This window comes from Bolinopsis microptera, chromosome 8, assembly GCF_026151205.1.
Source record: "Bolinopsis microptera isolate Bmic1 chromosome 8, MBARI_Bmic_1.0, whole genome shotgun sequence".
In the NCBI taxonomy this organism is placed as follows: Eukaryota; Metazoa; Ctenophora; class Tentaculata; order Lobata; family Bolinopsidae; genus Bolinopsis; species Bolinopsis microptera.
In genome coordinates this window covers 46,166-64,346 of record NC_087079.1, presented here as the reverse complement: position 1 = coordinate 64,346, position 18,181 = coordinate 46,166, and the positions used below count along the sequence as shown (strand labels likewise).

The following is an 18,181-nucleotide window of genomic DNA, read 5'->3' as shown; positions in this document are numbered from 1 at the left end:
CTTATGATATTAATTAATCTAATATTTTTTCAATGTTTCTACTGTTAAGTGCACATACCCTTTACCTTGTAATATAATGTATCAAGTATCAATTTTCCATGGTTTGGAACCTATATATATTATGTGGATTGCTTTTCAGGTTTTCTTGTATCCTGACTTGTTTTTGTGGCACACTTGTGCACTTTAAGTTGCTGTGCCACTATAATCTATAAGTTTAAATTATTATCATTACTATTATTTAAATCATTTAAAAGTTTATCTTTCAATGACAAGTTGGTATGTTCATCACAAGCAGCAGTAACAACCTCATTATAAGTCCCACATTTAATCAGGCAATGTCAGTTGCAGAACAGTATATTCTATTTCATCATCAATGGTAGATAGATTATATTTGGTGATTGCTGTCTTGCTATCATTGGTTATTTCTTTTGATGGAAGCCCAAGAAAAGTCATTTTTGACAAGTGGTCTGGAAACATAACTAGTAATCCAGGGAACAAATATCTGAAAAATCAAGAGTATGAATGGCTGATAAAAGGTAATGGTTTGAAAGTTTGAAAGCATTTTTATTTGTTGCACTCTTTCCCTCAATTATTAATTGTTTCTCTATACAAAATTTGCTGATTGTTATGCTAATTCAAATAATTGATTTTTTTTGAGATTGCATTATCTTAACCTTAGTTAACTCCAGTGCCTGTTGGTGGAAATTTCATAGAATTAAAGTTTCCTGCCTTTCTAACCGAGTGCTTATATGACTACGTGTCAGTATACAACAATAATGATGAGGTAAGTCTGTGAGCCTAGGTACATCTTAAATTTATATCAGTTAATTGTTTTTTTCCTGGACTGGTTTTTCATTTCTGTGTGTTGCTTCACTTTTTTTGTGAGCATAGATTGTTATATTAATTTGTGCTATTTTATCTTCCCTATTCAGTACATATTTACAGGATAACAGATTACAATTGGCTGCCATAAGTGGAAATTTACGTTCCATGGAAGACATTGTCTCTGATACAGGTTTGAACATTATAATTGGCAGGACAAATAAATAGTTCATTTTTAATAATTGTTCAAATAGTATGAACATTTTGTAAATTTTACAGCACTGTAAATAGGTATAATATAACAGAGAGACAATATTTTAGATAAAAGTGTGAAATTTGAACAGGTGTTTGTGAGCCCAGTAGATTTTGACTAAACACCTCAGGACAAATGTACATACACTTGACTAGTGATGCAGATAGAGTGTTCAGGGGGTTTAAAGCTACTTTTAGTGTCACTATCTGTCCTAACAACTGTACTGGAAGCAATGGAAGGTAGGAACAGTATTGAGATAATATTATAGTCCTACCATAATATTATACAGCATAATAAATTTCATGGCTGAGGTAAATGATAATATCATACTATTTAGATAACCGTCTCTGTTCCTTAAAACCAACATCTTAGGTGTAATCCGAACTCCAACAAGTGCACATGTAATACTGGCTGGTATGGAGACAAGTGTGATAAGGGAGCACTAGATTGTGGGTCACACGGCCAGCTGGATACACTCCTCAACAAATGCAGGTTCTTCACTATTTCATTCGTTTGTAGTTGTTGGAACAAGGATTTGTTATTGGGTATATAATACCTCTTGTCAAACATTCAATTTTATAATCTGAAATCCGGAAGTGTTCTATGAATTTTATTACTACCTTTTGACTGATTGATTTTCATAAGTCCTCTCTTTTCCAAGTATAGTCGAATATTTGTATGGTCATTATTCTGCTTATTCAATATGATGTCTACAATCTACGATGATATATAACTACGTTTCTATCTATACAGGTGTAATGAAGGATATTTTGGCTGGAAGTGCAACATCAAGTTGATCTCTAAAGCTGAGGAGCCCCCTTACAATAGTTGGTTTAGTTTAGTACAGCCAGAGAGTAGACAGTCTATCCTCAGCTGGGATCAAGCCAAGGTTGGTTTTCTTTCATCAAATCTCTGAGCTTTTGGAATTACTTTGGATTTATTCTATAGTTACTGTATATTAGAGTGTTTTACTGAGAATTATTGTCTGTGTCTCATGAATGTTTTGTGTTAAGTTTAATTCCTTGAAAAATTCCTGTCCATTCTATAAATTTATACCGTTAGTGGGGAAATTGACAAAAGAGTTTAAAACTTTAAAAACCTCAAATTTAAGCAATTTTGTCAGAAAACGGCAGAGTGATCGGTCACATATTACGTAAGCTAGGGGTGGAGATGGTTTGGAAAAGCTTGTTATCTCTACACCTAATAACATGTAAAACGGACAAGGGAAGGGAAGGGGAGGTGAGGGTCTCAAAAGGTTTTAACCTTTTGAAAAACCTTTTAAAAAATCTCGCCTATTGAGGGTCTCGAAAGGTTAAAATCTCGCTTATCCAAACGTTCCTTTAGCACAATAAATAGATCACAACTTGTTGCAGAGAATGTTACCAAGACAAGGTCACACGGCTGATGTTATCGGAGACTACCTGTACGTTTTTGGAGGGTACGATCTAAACCTGGTCCTGTACAGCTTCAAGAGACTGCACGTGGTGTCCGGTGACTGGTCTGATGTCCCGATTAGTCCTGCCTCTTCATCGCTACCTGGAGGTGTGTAAATTTACAGTTAAAATATTATGTTTTATCAATAAATCATATCATGCTATTATTATCTCCCCAGTCAAAGTGTTCACTTAAACACAACTTTTACATTACTACTGCACTACTTTTACATTACTGTTGCACTATGATTTTACAGTAAAACAAGATGTATTTGTGACTATTGTTTAAAAGCAGCAAGAAAACTTCTCAACAAGAAAACTAAGTGTACCCCGCTAGTTGGTACACTTATTACTTTTTAGAGAGATAGACTCTTTGTTGTTTTAATAAAAGACGTGAAATTAGATTTTATTCAAAATAACAGTATTTCAACATCAGGACGCTATATGCACAGTTCAGCAGTGTTTGGTGATAGTATCCTGTATTGTGGCGGATTCTTCAAGGTGAATTATTCGAATTGTCTAAGAAATACTGAAATAGCGCACATTTTTATTACAGTCAGATTTTTAAACAAAATTATGCTGTGCAGTGTACACGGTCGCGGTCTCCATTATTATTTATGGCTAGATATAATTAAGAAAAATTATCGAAAAAATTGTCTACAATTATACATCAGAGCACAACGACTATCGGAGGCGACTGTTGGCTGTACAACACGTCAGACTCGTGCTGGTACCAGTACCCGTCTCTTCCAGTACCGGTTACCGGGCACACAACCACTGTGGTGCCAGCTGGCAACGTTTACCTTTTCGGAGGTATGTTCAAAATTGCTGTGGGGCAGGGGGGTCTTGAAGTTTTTGCCTTTTGGGCGTTGTTGAAAAAGGGGGAGGGGGATTCATCAAAGATTATTGTCAATTAAGTTATTATGGTCAGGGTTATATTAACTTTTTGTTCTCACAATATCGTGTCACTTAATTCCTGTCTGTTCAAGAGAAAAGAAGTAAAAGTAATCTTAGCATTTATTTGGACAAATCCAACAGAATTGTAGTATTTTTTCCATTCAATAATAACATTTAAACTTTTAAATTTAAATGTTGAAGATGTCTCCCTCTTGGCTGGGTAAACTTTATTTAACCATTTCATAACCATGTTGTGACACAGTTATGGCATGGTTGTAAAATATGTAAATACGATTTGGTTTTTGGTTGTGGCACAGGGATTCGACTGCATGTCGTAACCCTGTCATAATTATTTCATAACTGTTTCCGAGTTATTAAAACTGATCACTTTTTGGGACACCTTCCCTTGTAGAAAACATAATATTACATTATTTCCATGAATATAATGCTGGAAGCTAGTGTTGGCCGCACAAATATTTTTTTCCGAGATAAAGTTGAATTATCTGCCACCGATCTCATTTCTGACCCCCATTTAACCCAGTTATATATTTGAACCAATTAAAGATACGATTTCGAATAAAATTTAAATCGTTTCAAATCACAATTGATGAAAGCATTCATGTTGAAAAATCTCTAAGTTCCCTATAACATATTATTATCGTAATAAATTATCGTAAATAATTATTATCGTAAATAAATCGTAAATAAATTCACTAACCATACTTTAAATGTAAGACTAAGATTCAAATTTTTTAAAACGTATCTTTATTTTATATTTATGATACGTTGATAGTAGATACTAGTATTAGCTAAAATTAGCTCTAAATCAAATAAGAGTCATTATTAAAATAATTACGTATCAAAAATGTTCTAAAATGGCACTCAACTGAATAGTATTATAGGGGTCAATAAATTGATGTTCAAAATGTTCTAAAATTAGTTACTGCAATGACAATCGGTTGGTAAAACAAATTCCTGACATCAAAATGCCAATAATTGATAGTAAAATTATTGTTCAAAAATATAGGGTCAGTACGGGTATATGACCCCCAGAATATAGGTCGTTTTTTGAGCACTTAGAAACAGGTGTTAAAACTACTTCTAAGCATGTTTAGGGGTGTAAATATGTACATAATAACCCTTTAAATGTTTCTTGGGTAGTTGAAAATAATTATTAGGTTTTTAAGTGTACTTTTTTTTCACCTGTAAAAATACCATTTTTTAACAGGGCCCCCAGAATATAGGTCCAAACATCTGTTCCTAAGTTGTTCTAAAATTGTCACAGACAGTTATATGCAGTCAGAATATGTTGCTGAGACTGTATTGATGATGCCAATGGCTCCAGATACTAAATTGAAATGGTTTAGAGTATACTTAATAGCAAAAAATCAAAAACTACGGCCCCCAGAATATAGGTATGCAAAAATCGTCCTCAAATACTCCACCTTCATACATTTTGATGATACCATCTCTTCAGCATATGTTCTTTAACTGTTTCTCATCACTACCCCACATTCCTTAATGCTCAGGGTGACAGAGAAAATGCAGAATCTTGGTCGTTATTTTTTTTTAAAACCTATATTCTGGGGGCCATATACCCGTGATGAGTAAAATCTTTAATTTTACTTGTTAAAAAGCTTTCATGCACTCATTTAGTAGGGATCTTAACTAAATACTTAAATAAGATTGAAGGAGTGTCCCTAGATATGATTGAGGGGGGCTGTTTTTATCTGTATCAATACAATGTGCACCTCAATGACTGTACATCAGACATTTTTGGCCGCCAAATTTTTTTAAAGGCCTAACTCAAAATTCTGTCCCAAAACTTAAGGTCATGAGACAATTCTACGTTGATTCTGAAAATTTCATGTGAAAATATTGAAACCCTATTGAGTTCTATTGTTTTGAGCGAAGTCAGTTTGAGATATGGGCGATTTTGTTCATTTTTTGCGATTATTTGAACACAGAATCCACAGTTAGGTAGATATTGAGCTGATAATCATAGAGAATGTGTAATATATGCTTACCTTCCATATAAAGTTGGTTTCATTCAAAAATATTGATATTTGACCAATTTATGGACCAAAATCGATCAAATTTGGTGCGTATGCCCAAATATGGGCATATGGTTTTTGTTTTTATCCCATAACTCGGCCAATTTTTATCCAATTTTGATAAAACTTGATACGTGGGTTCAGGAGACTAGTAGCTACAAGTAGAGCATCCCAAAGCATGGTTTTGGGCATGTTCAGGGTTTTTGACCAACCTATATTCTGGGGGTCGTATAGACCTATATTCTGGGGGCCCGTAAAATTGTGGTGGCCATAACTTTTTTCCAAATTGTCAGTTTGCAGATGTCTCGATGAAAAGATAGCTTAAAATAATACTTATACTCATACCAGTAGTCTTAATGGCATGTGTTGGACAGATTTTTGTCATGACAATTTTTCGCCATATTTACCCCTCTAGAAAATGACAACATCGTTTAAATCTTTCGCTGTCATGACCAACTATACCAAAATACCTCATGTAGGTCCAAAATTTTTATCCAGAAACATAATTTACATGTTTTACTCCAACCTAGCAGTAACAGATCCCATTAGTATCGCTTATCTTGGTTAGAACTGTATCCACTAACATGACCTATATTTTGGGGGCCACCTATATTCTGGGGGCCATATACCCGTATAACTATTCTAATGATAATTATTAAGAATGTTCTAAAACGGGTTACTGTTATAATGGAAATGGGTTCAAAAAGCTCGGCCACTTGAACAAACACCGATGGGACATTAAGACAACATTAAGACAACAATAAGACAATATTAAGACAACAATAAGACAACATTAAGCCAACGTTAACGCAACAAACACCAATAAGACAACAAACGATAAGACAACATTAAGACAACATTAAGGCAACATTAAGGCAACATTAAGGCAACAAAAGCTCTGACATCAGACTAATCCCATGATACGTATCAGAAAAATTAGATCCTCGTCTCCAAATTAGTAACCAAGCAGCTGTAAGGAGAACAGTGTACTTTGTAGTAGGACCTGAAGAGAAGTTGATTAGTAATATCATACATTTTACCGGCCGGAGACGGAGGGATAACCAATAATATTGATAGTAATTAATAATCTTAAAATGTCTAATCAGCAAACCTAGTTAATAATAAGTTATTGTGCTGTTATTAAAATCAACGTACCGATGAGTTAATCTTCCCCCTTGATTTCTTTCCTCTAGCTGCTGTCATCTTTCTCTGCCGGCATAGGATGGTAAGCCTTAAAATAAGCTATGATATTCTCCGTGATCGGTGTGCCGACGAAATAATCTGCAAGTAAACTTATTATTAGTTTATTTCTAGGGTACAAGAAAAATTGTTCGCGTTCAATATATCTAGACACGGTCAGGAAGACCGGATTTGAACTCTATTTACTATGACACGTGCCAGTAATTAACCAGTCAGCTTCCAGTATAATTAGCCAATCAAACAAGACTTTCTATCACGTGTCACAACAAATACGGTTAACCTCCCCTGCACCAGTATCCAGTCGTAGTCTAACCAGAACGAAGGAAAATCTCTAAAAATATATTAAGACATGAACTAAACCTACTCATGGTAATTATTTACTTACCCAACATGTTCCAGTTAGCATTTAGCTCGGTAAGTTTCTCGGTGGTGAGTGTTTGGTTGAAGTAGGTCTGATCATTTAGCATGTCCCAAATACTGTGGGAACACTCACAATCTCCCTCTTCTTTTTCTTCGTTCTCTTCCTCTAGCTCTGCAGGCATAGGATGGAAGACTTTGTAATGAGATACGATGTTTTCTGTGATCGGTGTCCCGACGAAATGTTCTGCAAACAAATTATATATTAATGTTTATTTAAACATGAGAATTGTTTAACGTGTTATGGATTTTTAAACAGGTGAAGAGGCGAATAACATTTATTTTGACACGTGACAGATAAATTAATCAATCAGGTTCCAGCATATCCAGACAAAACTGGTTACCACTGTCACGTGTCAAAAAAAGTGTCCATCACCCCTCCCCCTTTCAGAATTAAAACATTTGTTAATGAAATAGTTTCCTTCTAAAGATTATTAAAAATCGCTGTACATATTAAGATAATAGCAAACCCAACTTGCTTACTTACCCAACATGTTCCAAGTGGATTTTAGCTCGGTCAGTTTCTCTGTTGTCAGTGTTTGGTTAAAGTAGGTCTGATCATACAGTATGTCCCAAATACTGTGAGTACACTCACAATCATCCTTTTCTTCCTCCTCTTCTTCTTCAGCAGGACACCCAGGATTCACTTCTGTGACATTACCAGTTCTGTCCTGACTCAAGATGCTCTCCCAGGTGATGAACCTGACTTCCTGGTGCTTCTTTTCTACATCTGAACATCTCCCAGCGTTGTATAACTCTGCAATTTCTTCTGAACTGAGCACTTTTCCAAATATATCTAGTTTCATCAGCTGCCCACCGAATACTTCTACTTGAAGTGGGGTGGCAGCTTCTTGTCCCAGAGTGATGACACCCCCCTCTTCTAATGGATCTGAGTTCCAATTACCTTTAGACCCTATCAGAGTACCATTATAGTAGGTCTTCATTGTCCCAGTGCTTGTTGACCAACTTTGACATTGATGAGTCCACGTGTTGAGGGGTACTGTAACAGCACTTCTCAGGTCGTTGTTGATGTTGTGAATCCGGTTGTAGTAACCACCATCTGATATTAGGATCTCCCAAATGTATGTTGACGTTTTGTAGCTAAACCAGGATCTGAAGGGGCCAGTCAGCTGTTTCTTTACCCATGAACACACCGTTAGGGAGTCTTTGACTTGGCTCATATCAGGTGAAAACTCTACGTAGTCACCAAGGGTGGTACCGAACTGCAGTGCCTTTGTTAAGGATCTCTCTGATGCCGATATAGTGGGGATGCTGCAATGGAGGGCTAGCAGGGCTGTTAGGAGTTGCAAAAACATGATCCTGCTTTAAGATTACTGAATAGTGAATACTGATCATTTATTAATAAGTTTGTTATTTTAATTTAAACCCTAATTGTTTAATTGTTACTTGTCTGTTTAAATTAACAAGAAGAGGACCAATCATTTGCTCACTTTGGTGAGCAAATCAAGCAACTTAAAACATCGTGTTTTCTGAAACTAAGAGACCTTGCTAAGATGAAAACATTCCTCACAACCAAACAGATGGGAACACTGACTCAAGCAATTGTAATCTCATCGCTTGACTACTGCAATGCACTTTACTATGGTTGTAGTCAAGCCTCAATTACGCAGCTGCAGAACATTCAGAACCGAGCATGCCGTCTGGTTTTTTGATTAAAGAAGAGAGACTCAGTCGAGGAGAAGCTCAAATCCCTTCATTGGCTCAAGGTGAAGGAGAGGATTGAGTTTAAGTTATGCTTACTGATTTTCAAAGCAGTCAATGGTGTTGCTCCTGCATATCTGTGTGATCTAGTAACATTTGTTAGTTCGAGTAGCAGAAGAACTTCCTCCTTACACCTACCCGTCGGATCTACAAGATCACACCCAAGAGCGTTTCAGACTGTTGCTCCGAAAATCTGGAACCAACTACCAATTGAAATTAAGACTTGTTCCGATGTTGATCTGTTCAAAACATTATTAAAAACTCACCTGTTTAAGAAAAGTTATGGCATGAGCGATTAATTGACAATATAATAACTTTATGTTATTTGCTTAAACTGTTTAGGATGCAACCTAATGTCATGATCTTTTTGAACTTATTAGCAATTAGACTGTTAGCTCGCTTCACAAGCATGTCATCTTCGTTCCAAAACTTTTTATGTCCTATGCATACACTCCTTGATAGTTATCTTAATCTAGTATCTTTGTTTCACACAATAGAGCATAAGTTTTGTGGTTTATCCACTGGGCTTAGAGTTTGTGTTTAAGCTACCAAATTTTATTATTATCATTATTATAACGAAATGTATTTTTAGAAAAGTCTGCCGTAGTACATTCATCATATAGCGGGTTTCATTCATCATAGGGCGGGTTACAATTAACAGTCTTTGTTAAATTGTTTGGGGCGGTAATCCAAAATATTCTATATATTTTTTAAATTTACCGATAAATTTACGATCTCATACTTATTACTAATCAGCCAATTGATAATCTAATCACTTGACAGGTCTTACCGGTGGAGACACGGACCACTATTCCTGCTCACTTCACACCATGGATCTATCCTCCCGGAGTCCCGTATGGGGTCTGGTGACCCCCACTATCTACAAGTGTTCTGAGATAAGACGGTACGGCCACTCTGCTGTGTATGATGAGGACTCAGGGAGTATTGTCGTGTTCGGAGGTGAGCTTATATTTTGTTAGAGCCTATGATCAATGCTAACATTTGTAAACTTTATGTCGGATAATATAACCCGGAACACAGCGGTGGGACCATGATAACATTACAATTGGGGCCGGATATGGATATTCTGAATACTACTTAAGTACTAACCCTCTCAAACAGGTGGATATGCTGGATACTACTAAAGTACTAACACTGTTTCTCACACTACTACTAAAGTACTAACCTTGTTTCTCACACAGGTTTTGTTCCAATACCTCATGTACGGTACGACAAGAGTTCGGATGTTTTACTCTTCAGTATAAAAAACAAGGTGACTTATATAAGCTTGTAAAATGGGCATTATCGACGAATGATTGCTGGCGTGGAATAAACAAATTCTTATTCAAAAACCTATTGTTACTGCGCTTAGACAGTAAATATGACTCTCAATGGGCTCGAGAAAAAACTACTTCCGTTTAAATGTTACATCGTGTAACGAAATAGATCACAAAAGTTTTCATGAACTTATTAAACAAATACTACACAGATCTACAGATAAAAACGTACGAGTTAAAAAAGCGTGGCCCTAACAACTATTTAGTTCGCCTTGATATAATATAATTTAAATGTGTCCGAAAAGAAAATAACCTCCATATTTTAGACAAAAAAGTTCCACGCACTCAGTCCATATAGAAGAACTGAGAAATAAAACTAACGGCTCCATACCTCAATGGAGCTCTCGAAAAGCAAACCACTGAACACTGATGACCTTTGGTCTGAGGCTGATATTAAATAAGCTGCTGGGGGCGGTTCTGACAAGTGTGACTGAAGACATACTACCTATATCTCCAGACAACAGCCCTGTCTACATCTGCCCGCATGTTATTATCAGCCTGGTAAGGGTTCTAGTGTCCAGATAACCCCCGATACGTGGAGCAGTAGGGCAAGAGTAGCCACGTGATGCCCATATAAGGAAGAGTAGCTGCTTTCTGGATGCAGAGAGCCTCACAGACAGGAGATGTTCCTGTGAATAGCTTGTTAGTTGGGACGGTTTACAGGGTTTATGGGGAGATAAGCAGGGTGCACGGACCATCGTGGAGCTTCAGACTGCATTGTTACAGCCTCTATCATGGATTCACGGGTTGTGACAGGAACAATGATTAGTAGCTTTACGTATTACCGATTAGCAGTTCTCATTTTTTTAAAGATTAAATTAATTTTGAGGAAAAAATTGGGTGCTCCCTTCCTAGGTAGTTTAAACAATATCTTCGGGTGTAATTTGTCGATAATGCCCTGATATAATAAAAAAATAAAAAATAACAGTTGCCAATTTACCAAAAGTAAAGCCTACTGTGGAACAGTGTTTAACCAATTGACATAGCAAATTGGAATAATAACGCAAATACAAATGGTTCAAATTGGTGGAGGGAGACGTTGATGAATACTATGATTTTGAAGGCACTAATATACGAGAGAAGAAGTAAAAGATCCGACCAAATCAGTTTGATGAAGAAATTATATAAAGAGAATGTTTCTTCTGTTCCTGGCTGTAAGTACGATTTGACATCTGTAAGGTCCAGGAAAGCGGTCAACCTGAGGTGAGAGATCTGAAAGAAAAAAAGAGAATGAAAAACTTTTGAGAAAGACAGCACAAAGCACGCCCAAGAGCAGAGAAAAGCTAAGGAGAGTTGCGAAAAAAAAGAAAGAAACATGGGATGAATCGGTTACATTTCCACGCGGTTACCCACCGTACATTACCCCGTAATTCGGTTTAGTTCTCACTGGATGTGGAGTACGTGGTAGGAGGACGTTACCTCATCTAATAAAAACAGGCTTTGTTTATACACTGCACGGTCTTTTGTGGTGATTGGGGCACTGGTGGGCGTTTTACAGAATAACTCGGAATTCTCCAAAATCCACAAAAGTGCTATGGCTTGCTAAGGATTTGGATGATTTAGTTTTGGTCAGTGCATGTCGTGGATTTTTTTCCTGTTTAGCTGTCGCTCTTCTCGTTTGTATCAGGAGAGGGGTTCCCTCTTCGATGGGGTAGAAAGACTCCGATTTGAAGTGCTTGGGAGAGCGAAACATCTCTCGGTAGTTACTCTGACAGAAGAATTATAATACTGTTCATATGCGTGGGTGGTTTCTCAGTTTGAAGTGTGGGATGGGGCAGAACGTCTCGCTCTGGAAAGGTCTTCTCTCTCAAAACATACCTACTTTTGTTTATCTTCACCCGACTACCACACTTCACCCTGACTACCACACGTCACCCTGACTACCACACTTCACCCTGACTACCACACTTCACCCTGACTACCACACTTCACCCTGACTACCACACTTCACCCTGACTACCACACTTCACCTGACTACCACACTTCATCCCTGACTACCACACTTCACCCTGACTACCACACTTCACCCTGACTACCACACTTCACCCTGACTACCACACTTCACCCTGACTACCACACTTCACCTGACTACCACACTTTACCCTGACTACCACACCTTCACCCTGACTACCACACTTCACCCTGACTACCACACTTCACCCTGACTACCACACTTCATCCTGACTACCACACTTCACCCTGACTACCACACTTCACCCTGACTACCACCACTTCACCCTGACTACCACACTTCACCCTGACTACCACACTTCACCCTGACTACCACACTTCACCTTGACTACCACACTTTTGCTATGCAATCAAACTAGGTTTAAAAATCCAATCCAGAGATTGCTTTTTATTCCCATTGTGTTCTCAACTCTCAAGAATAAATTAATTGCATCTATTTGTTTTCAAGACCAGACAAATTTGGCAAAAGTCTGGGTTTCTGGATAGCTAATAGATGTCAGTGTATACTGCACTAGGAGATGACTTTATAAAATCAACTGTGCTCATTAATTTCGCCAGTATATCCCAAATGTGCAATTCTCTTGCTCAGTTCACTTTACCGCTCTGATTGATAATGCAGTAAAATATAAAAACTGCGATAAAGCATTTAGCATTCACTGCATTTTCTTTCAATATTTCACTGCCACACTTAGTGCGTGAGGGTGGGGGCGGGGGTTCACTACACTTTTTGACACTAAACTTTTTCCATTTTTTATGTATCGTGTAAAAAAGTGTAAAGAACCCCCCCCCCCTCAGTGCGTGCGTTAACAAAATACTTGGATTTCTAACGCCTTGATAGTATATTAAGATTATTAGTAATTTTCAATTCAAAATAAACAGGAACACGGAGAAATGAAAAAAATCAATTTACATATAATATAAATTATTGATGCTTTAGTGTAGACTAATTTTATTTTCAAATCTAGGGTGAACGATTCATCATAATATTTATTGATATTGCAATTGTTTGAACATATGATTATCATTATATAAATTTATGTAACATATCCTATTAACATATCCTATTAACATATCCTATCGCGGGTTTATTACTACTAAAATAAAAATAAAGTCAAGTTTCTAATATCTTCGGTTGTACTTAAGTCTTAAAGTTTAGATTTGTTAAATTTAAATATATATAAACTGTGTATTACTCAGCCCCGCTCAGACATAAATTGATATTTTAATATCGATTATCAATATGAGCAGGATATGCTCTAATATTTCATTTCATATTTGTAAGTTCTAGCTGATGATTACATGATTGAAAGAGATGGTCTAACAATTTGTACCTTCAATAATTTTATCTCATTTCATATAATACACTTTCTGTTTCTCCACTATTGGTTGCGAGGAGTAATTTATAGTTTACGTGATTATTGGCTTTAAAAGGTCACTGGATCACGTGATAGGCTATTGAGTTAGAACTTTGCACTGTGCTTTATGCTTTTTTAAGTAGTATGATAGTGTTAATAAACTACTAACAATAGTGTGAGGTTAGAGCGTGAGGTTAGAGCGTGAGGTTAGAGCGCGAGGTTAGAGTGTGAGGTTAGAGCGTGAAGTTAGAGTGTGGGGTTAGAGCGTGAAGTTAGAGTGTGGGGTTAGAGCGTGAGGTTGGAGTGTGAGGTTAGAGCGTGAGGTTAGAGCGTGAGGTTAGAGTGTGGGGTTAGAGCGTGAGGTTAGAGCGTGAGGTTAGAGTCTGGGGTTAGAGCGTGAGGTTAGAGCGTGAGGTTAGAGTGTGAGGTTAAAGCATGAGGTTGGAGTGTGAGGTTAGAGTGTGAGGTTAGAGCGTGAGGTTAGAGTGTGGGGTTAGAGCGTGAGGTTAGAGCGTGAGGTTGGAGTGTGAGGTTAGAGTGAGAGGTTAGAGCGTGAGGTTAGAGTGTGGGGTTAGAGCGTGAGGTTAGAGCGTGAGGTAAGAATGTGAGAAAAAATTTCAGTAATATACATTTTTATAGGTAATTGTAAAATATTTTTTATTCCTGAGAGATGCCAGTCCCATTTATTGTGGTACTTACACTACCATCTCTCTAGCCCCTTACTGTTGATAAAGAGCGTGCCGTCTAGCTGGGGTCTAAAAGCTTACCAGCTATAATAATATAACTGAATAGTTTCAGCGTTCACTAAATCAATGCTATTAATATCATAAATAAACTCCATCAGATTTAAACGTTGCGCAATTAGCTGATGGACTTCACTCAGAACCAGCCTGAACACGAAAATTCCTACATTTGGACTTTTAACGCTTATAACTACACAGCCTTTTGACTTTTGAGGTACGATTTCGCAGTTTTACACGCATGACGCATGTAGAATGTAGATTGTAGAATAACGTGGACAACTTATGTGCAATATGTTAGCTTTATTTCACGAGCTGCTGATTCATGCGGTAATAAGTATCGATTATGGAATACTTTAGTAATATTATTCCATGTGGGTCGCAGACTTGTATAAATTATAAATAATTATTATTTCAGGGCATCAGAGATTTTTAAATTTCTCGGACAGAGCCCCATTTTTAGTAGTGAGCCTAGATGGGACGTTCGAAACGGAACACAGTTTCTACTACCCCGCTACTTTGCTACAAAGATACTGCATAAAATATAACTAATTTATTAGAAACAAAATTGTCTTCATGATGTCTTAAAATGTAACCACATTCCAACCAAAAATTCTACAACTTATTTCTAATTAATGCTTTTCATACTAAGTTACAACAAAGTTACAACAAAGTCTTCATGTTATAATACATTCCGGTTCTACTCAGTGGCGGAGGTATTATAGTGTTATATAACACTAATTAACCAAAGTGAACCATAATTGGGTCCGTATTATATGGCATGAAGGGGGTGGTTCGTAGCTCATCAAGCTGTTCAGCTATACACATTTGTAAAAGCTTCTTTGTTGACAAAAGCCTTTGTGATGCAAAGGGAAATGTTACAACTAATTCAGAATTTCCAGGTTCTCTGAAGACCTTTTTACTTACTTTTTACTTACTGTGATTATCTTTCTGGTTAGTTGCTTCATGCACACGTCAATTTCCAGTTGAGTTTATATTTGTAATTAAATATTATTTTATATAAATTATTAAATAAAAGTTCTAAACAAAGGATAGCTTAAAACAACGCCCAGGTCTAATCTTTCCCATCAAAGCTATATTACGGAGATAGAAGAGATCAAAAATATTATTAATAAATAATGTTATTATTATATATTATTATTATTATATAAATTATATTATTATAAAATAAATTTATAGATTTGGTTGCAATTAGTGTGCTATGTTATAAGTAAAGTTGTTTTGGGATGTTTCTGTGCTGGTTGTAAGAGTTTGTACACTATACAGCATTAGAACTACTAGCCGAAGGATTCTGACGATGTAATGCTAATATTCAACTATTTAACTAAGGAACGGTTTTGAAAGGCACGGCAGGGGGTCAGAAACAGTTTACCTTTTAAATGATTCCAGTGGATCGCTCAAATATTCAAAATACCGTGCTGCATCCTTCATTTGCGACCAGACAATTTTTGACAGGTAACTAGTTTGGTTTTTGCCAATTTTACTGCTAAAATTTTCAAGGTGCACTTTCGGTTGTAGGTAGAGTTTTACAAAATGAAGCTTAATTTTGTCAGAAACTATTAAAGTGGAAAAAATACACACTTTATGCGGTACACCCTGTATATTCCATTTTGTGGTTTCCGTAAAATCCAGAAGCGCCTGTCACTATGTCTCAAATGGCTAAAATGGTAAAACCATGAAATGTTAGGTTTTCGAAATAATATGTGAACGATCCCCATTCCCCCGGCCCTAACCCAATATTTAACCTAAACTGAAACAACTGATTAACGTTATCCTGTTCCAGCACCTAATTATTGGCTGCGAAGATGTTAGACCCAAGAACGTGGTAATTGGGCCCGTGCTTTGTACTCCGATGCTTTATACCCCAAGCCCCAGGGCCTCGTGCCCAGTGACTGGAGGGGGGGGCGGGGGCGGGGACAACCCCATCAATTCTCATTAGATTAAAAATTGAGGAATAAATGGGCAAAATGTTGGTTTGCACATATTTTAAATAAGTTAGTAAGCTTGAAGCACGCTCCTATCTATTCCAGCAAGGCTCATTAATCATTATCCACATTATAACTTACTTGTAGTGCACTACTAAGCTACTACTACACGGAGCACCAGGTCATTTAGCAGAATATAATTTTAGTATTGACTGATTGGTAAATGGTAAAACTGATTTCGGAGAGTAAGAGGACTCTACAACAACCTTAAACATTTCATACTTCCTCCTTCTTCAATTATTTAGACAGTGAAACTCCAATTTGCATTTATTTCCTAATGAGCGGCAATACAGTAGTTTATTTTTTACAATTACAATTCCAATACTGCCGTATTTAAACCATATAAATTAAATAAACCATTTCCAGCATTAGGTTAGGATTTATATACAGGGTGGGCCAAAAGTCAGTACCCATACGTTGGCCTTTATAGCTCAGTCACTGAACAGTATTCACATTTTCATGTTTTATTTCGATTATCATCACAACTATAGCTTTTTTAAACCACCAATTACGGGTATATGGCCCCCAGAATATAGGTGGCCCCCAAAATATAGGTCATGTTAGTGGATACAGTTCTAACCAAGATAAGCGATACTAATGGGATCTGTTACTGCTATGTTGGAGTAAAACATGTAACTAATGTTTCTGGATAAAAATTTTGGACCTACATGAGGTATTTTGGTATATTTGGTCATGACAGCGAAAGATTTAAACGATGTTGTCATTTTCTAGAGGGGTAAATATGGCGAAAAATTGTCATGACAAAAATCTGTCCAACACATGCCATTAAGACTACTGGTATGAGTATAAGTATTATTTTAAGCTATCTTTTCATCGAGACATCTGCAAACTGACAATTTGGAAAAAAGTTATGGCCACCACAATTTTACGGGCCCCCAGAATATAGGTCTATACGACCCCCAGAATATAGGTTGGTCAAAAACCCTGAACATGCCCAAAACCATGCTTTGGGATGCTCTACTTGTAGCTACTAGTCTCCTGAACCCACATATCAAGTTTTATCAAAATTGGATAAAAATTGGCCGAGTTATGGGATAAAAACAAAAACCATATGCCCATATTTGGGCATACGCACCAAATTTGATCGATTTTGGTCCATAAATTGGTCAAATATCAATATTTTTGAATGAAACCAACTTTATATGGAAGGTAAGCATATATTACACATTCTCTATGATTATCAGCTCAATATCTACCTAACTGTGGATTCTGTGTTCAAATAATCGCAAAAAATGAACAAAATCGCCCATATCTCAAACTGACTTCGCTCAAAACAATAGAACTCAATAGGGTTTCAATATTTTCACATGAAATTTTCAGAATCAACGTAGAATTGTCTCATGACCTTAAGTTTTGGGACAGAATTTTGAGTTAGGCCTTTAAAAAAATTTGGCGGCCAAAAATGTCTGATTTACAGTCATTGAGGTGCACATTGTATTGATACAGATAAAAACAGCCCCCCTCAATCATATCTAGGGACACTCCTTCAATCTTATTTAAGTATTTAGTTAAGATCCCTACTAAATGAGTGCATGAAAGCTTTTTAACTAGTAAAATTAAAGATTTTACTCATTACGGGTATATGGCCCCCAGAATATAGGTTTTAAAAAAAAAATAGCGACCAAGATTCTGCATTTTCTCTGTCACCCTGAGCATTAAGGAATGTGGGGTAGTGATGAGAAACAGTTAAAGAACATATGCTGAAGAGATGGCATCATCAAAATGTATGAAGGTGGAGTATTTGAGGACGATTTTTGCATACCTATATTCTGGGGGCCGTAGTTTTTGATTTTTTGCTATTAAGTATACTCTAAACCATTTCAATTTAGTATCTGGAGCCATTGGCATCATCAATACAGTCTCAGCAACATATTCTGACTGCATATAACTGTCTGTGACAATTTTAGAACAACTTAGGAACAGATGTTTGGACCTATATTCTGGGGGCCCTGT

At 36.7% G+C, this 18,181-nt stretch overlaps 2 protein-coding genes across 2 annotated transcripts; one reads left to right on the top strand and one right to left on the bottom strand.

The window, feature by feature from the left end:
- Window positions 1-336: 336 nt before the first annotated feature.
- Window positions 337-10,299, top strand: LOC134819821 (multiple epidermal growth factor-like domains protein 8). The gene is made up of 12 exons (XM_063829969.1): window positions 337-536; window positions 690-784; window positions 946-1,015; window positions 1,206-1,314; window positions 1,448-1,567; window positions 1,829-1,964; window positions 2,449-2,617; window positions 2,945-3,009; window positions 3,183-3,321; window positions 9,582-9,758; window positions 10,001-10,071; window positions 10,288-10,299. The coding sequence occupies exons 1-12, from the start codon at window positions 374-376 to the stop codon at window positions 10,297-10,299; spliced, it is 1,326 nt and encodes a 441-aa protein (XP_063686039.1). The 5' UTR covers window positions 337-373.
- LOC134820021 (uncharacterized) lies at window positions 6,105-8,105 on the bottom strand. The gene is made up of 4 exons (XM_063830198.1): window positions 7,564-8,105; window positions 7,045-7,263; window positions 6,615-6,740; window positions 6,105-6,462 (listed from the first exon to the last, which is right to left on the bottom strand). Exons 1-3 carry the CDS (start codon window positions 8,018-8,020, stop codon window positions 6,649-6,651), a joined length of 768 nt encoding a protein of 255 aa, XP_063686268.1. The 5' UTR covers window positions 8,021-8,105; the 3' UTR covers window positions 6,105-6,462; window positions 6,615-6,648.
- Window positions 10,300-18,181: the final 7,882 nt, after the last annotated feature.

Coding starts and splice junctions, on each gene's coding strand:
- LOC134819821 (XM_063829969.1), top strand. CDS start 374: ATGGTAGATAGATTATATTTGGTGATTGCTGTCTTGCTATCATTGGTT. Junction 1,965..2,448: donor TCAGCTGGGATCAAGCCAAG/GTTGGTTTTCTT, acceptor AACTTGTTGCAG/AGAATGTTACCAAGACAAGG. Junction 3,010..3,182: donor ATTGTGGCGGATTCTTCAAG/GTGAATTATTCG, acceptor ATTATACATCAG/AGCACAACGACTATCGGAGG.
- LOC134820021 (XM_063830198.1), bottom strand. CDS start 8,020: ATGAAGACCTACTATAATGGTACTCTGATAGGGTCTAAAGGTAATTGG. Junction 7,264..7,563: donor ATCCACTTGGAACATGTTGG/GTAAGTAAGCAA, acceptor ATTTGTTTGCAG/AACATTTCGTCGGGACACCG. Junction 6,741..7,044: donor TGCTAACTGGAACATGTTGG/GTAAGTAAATAA, acceptor GTTTACTTGCAG/ATTATTTCGTCGGCACACCG.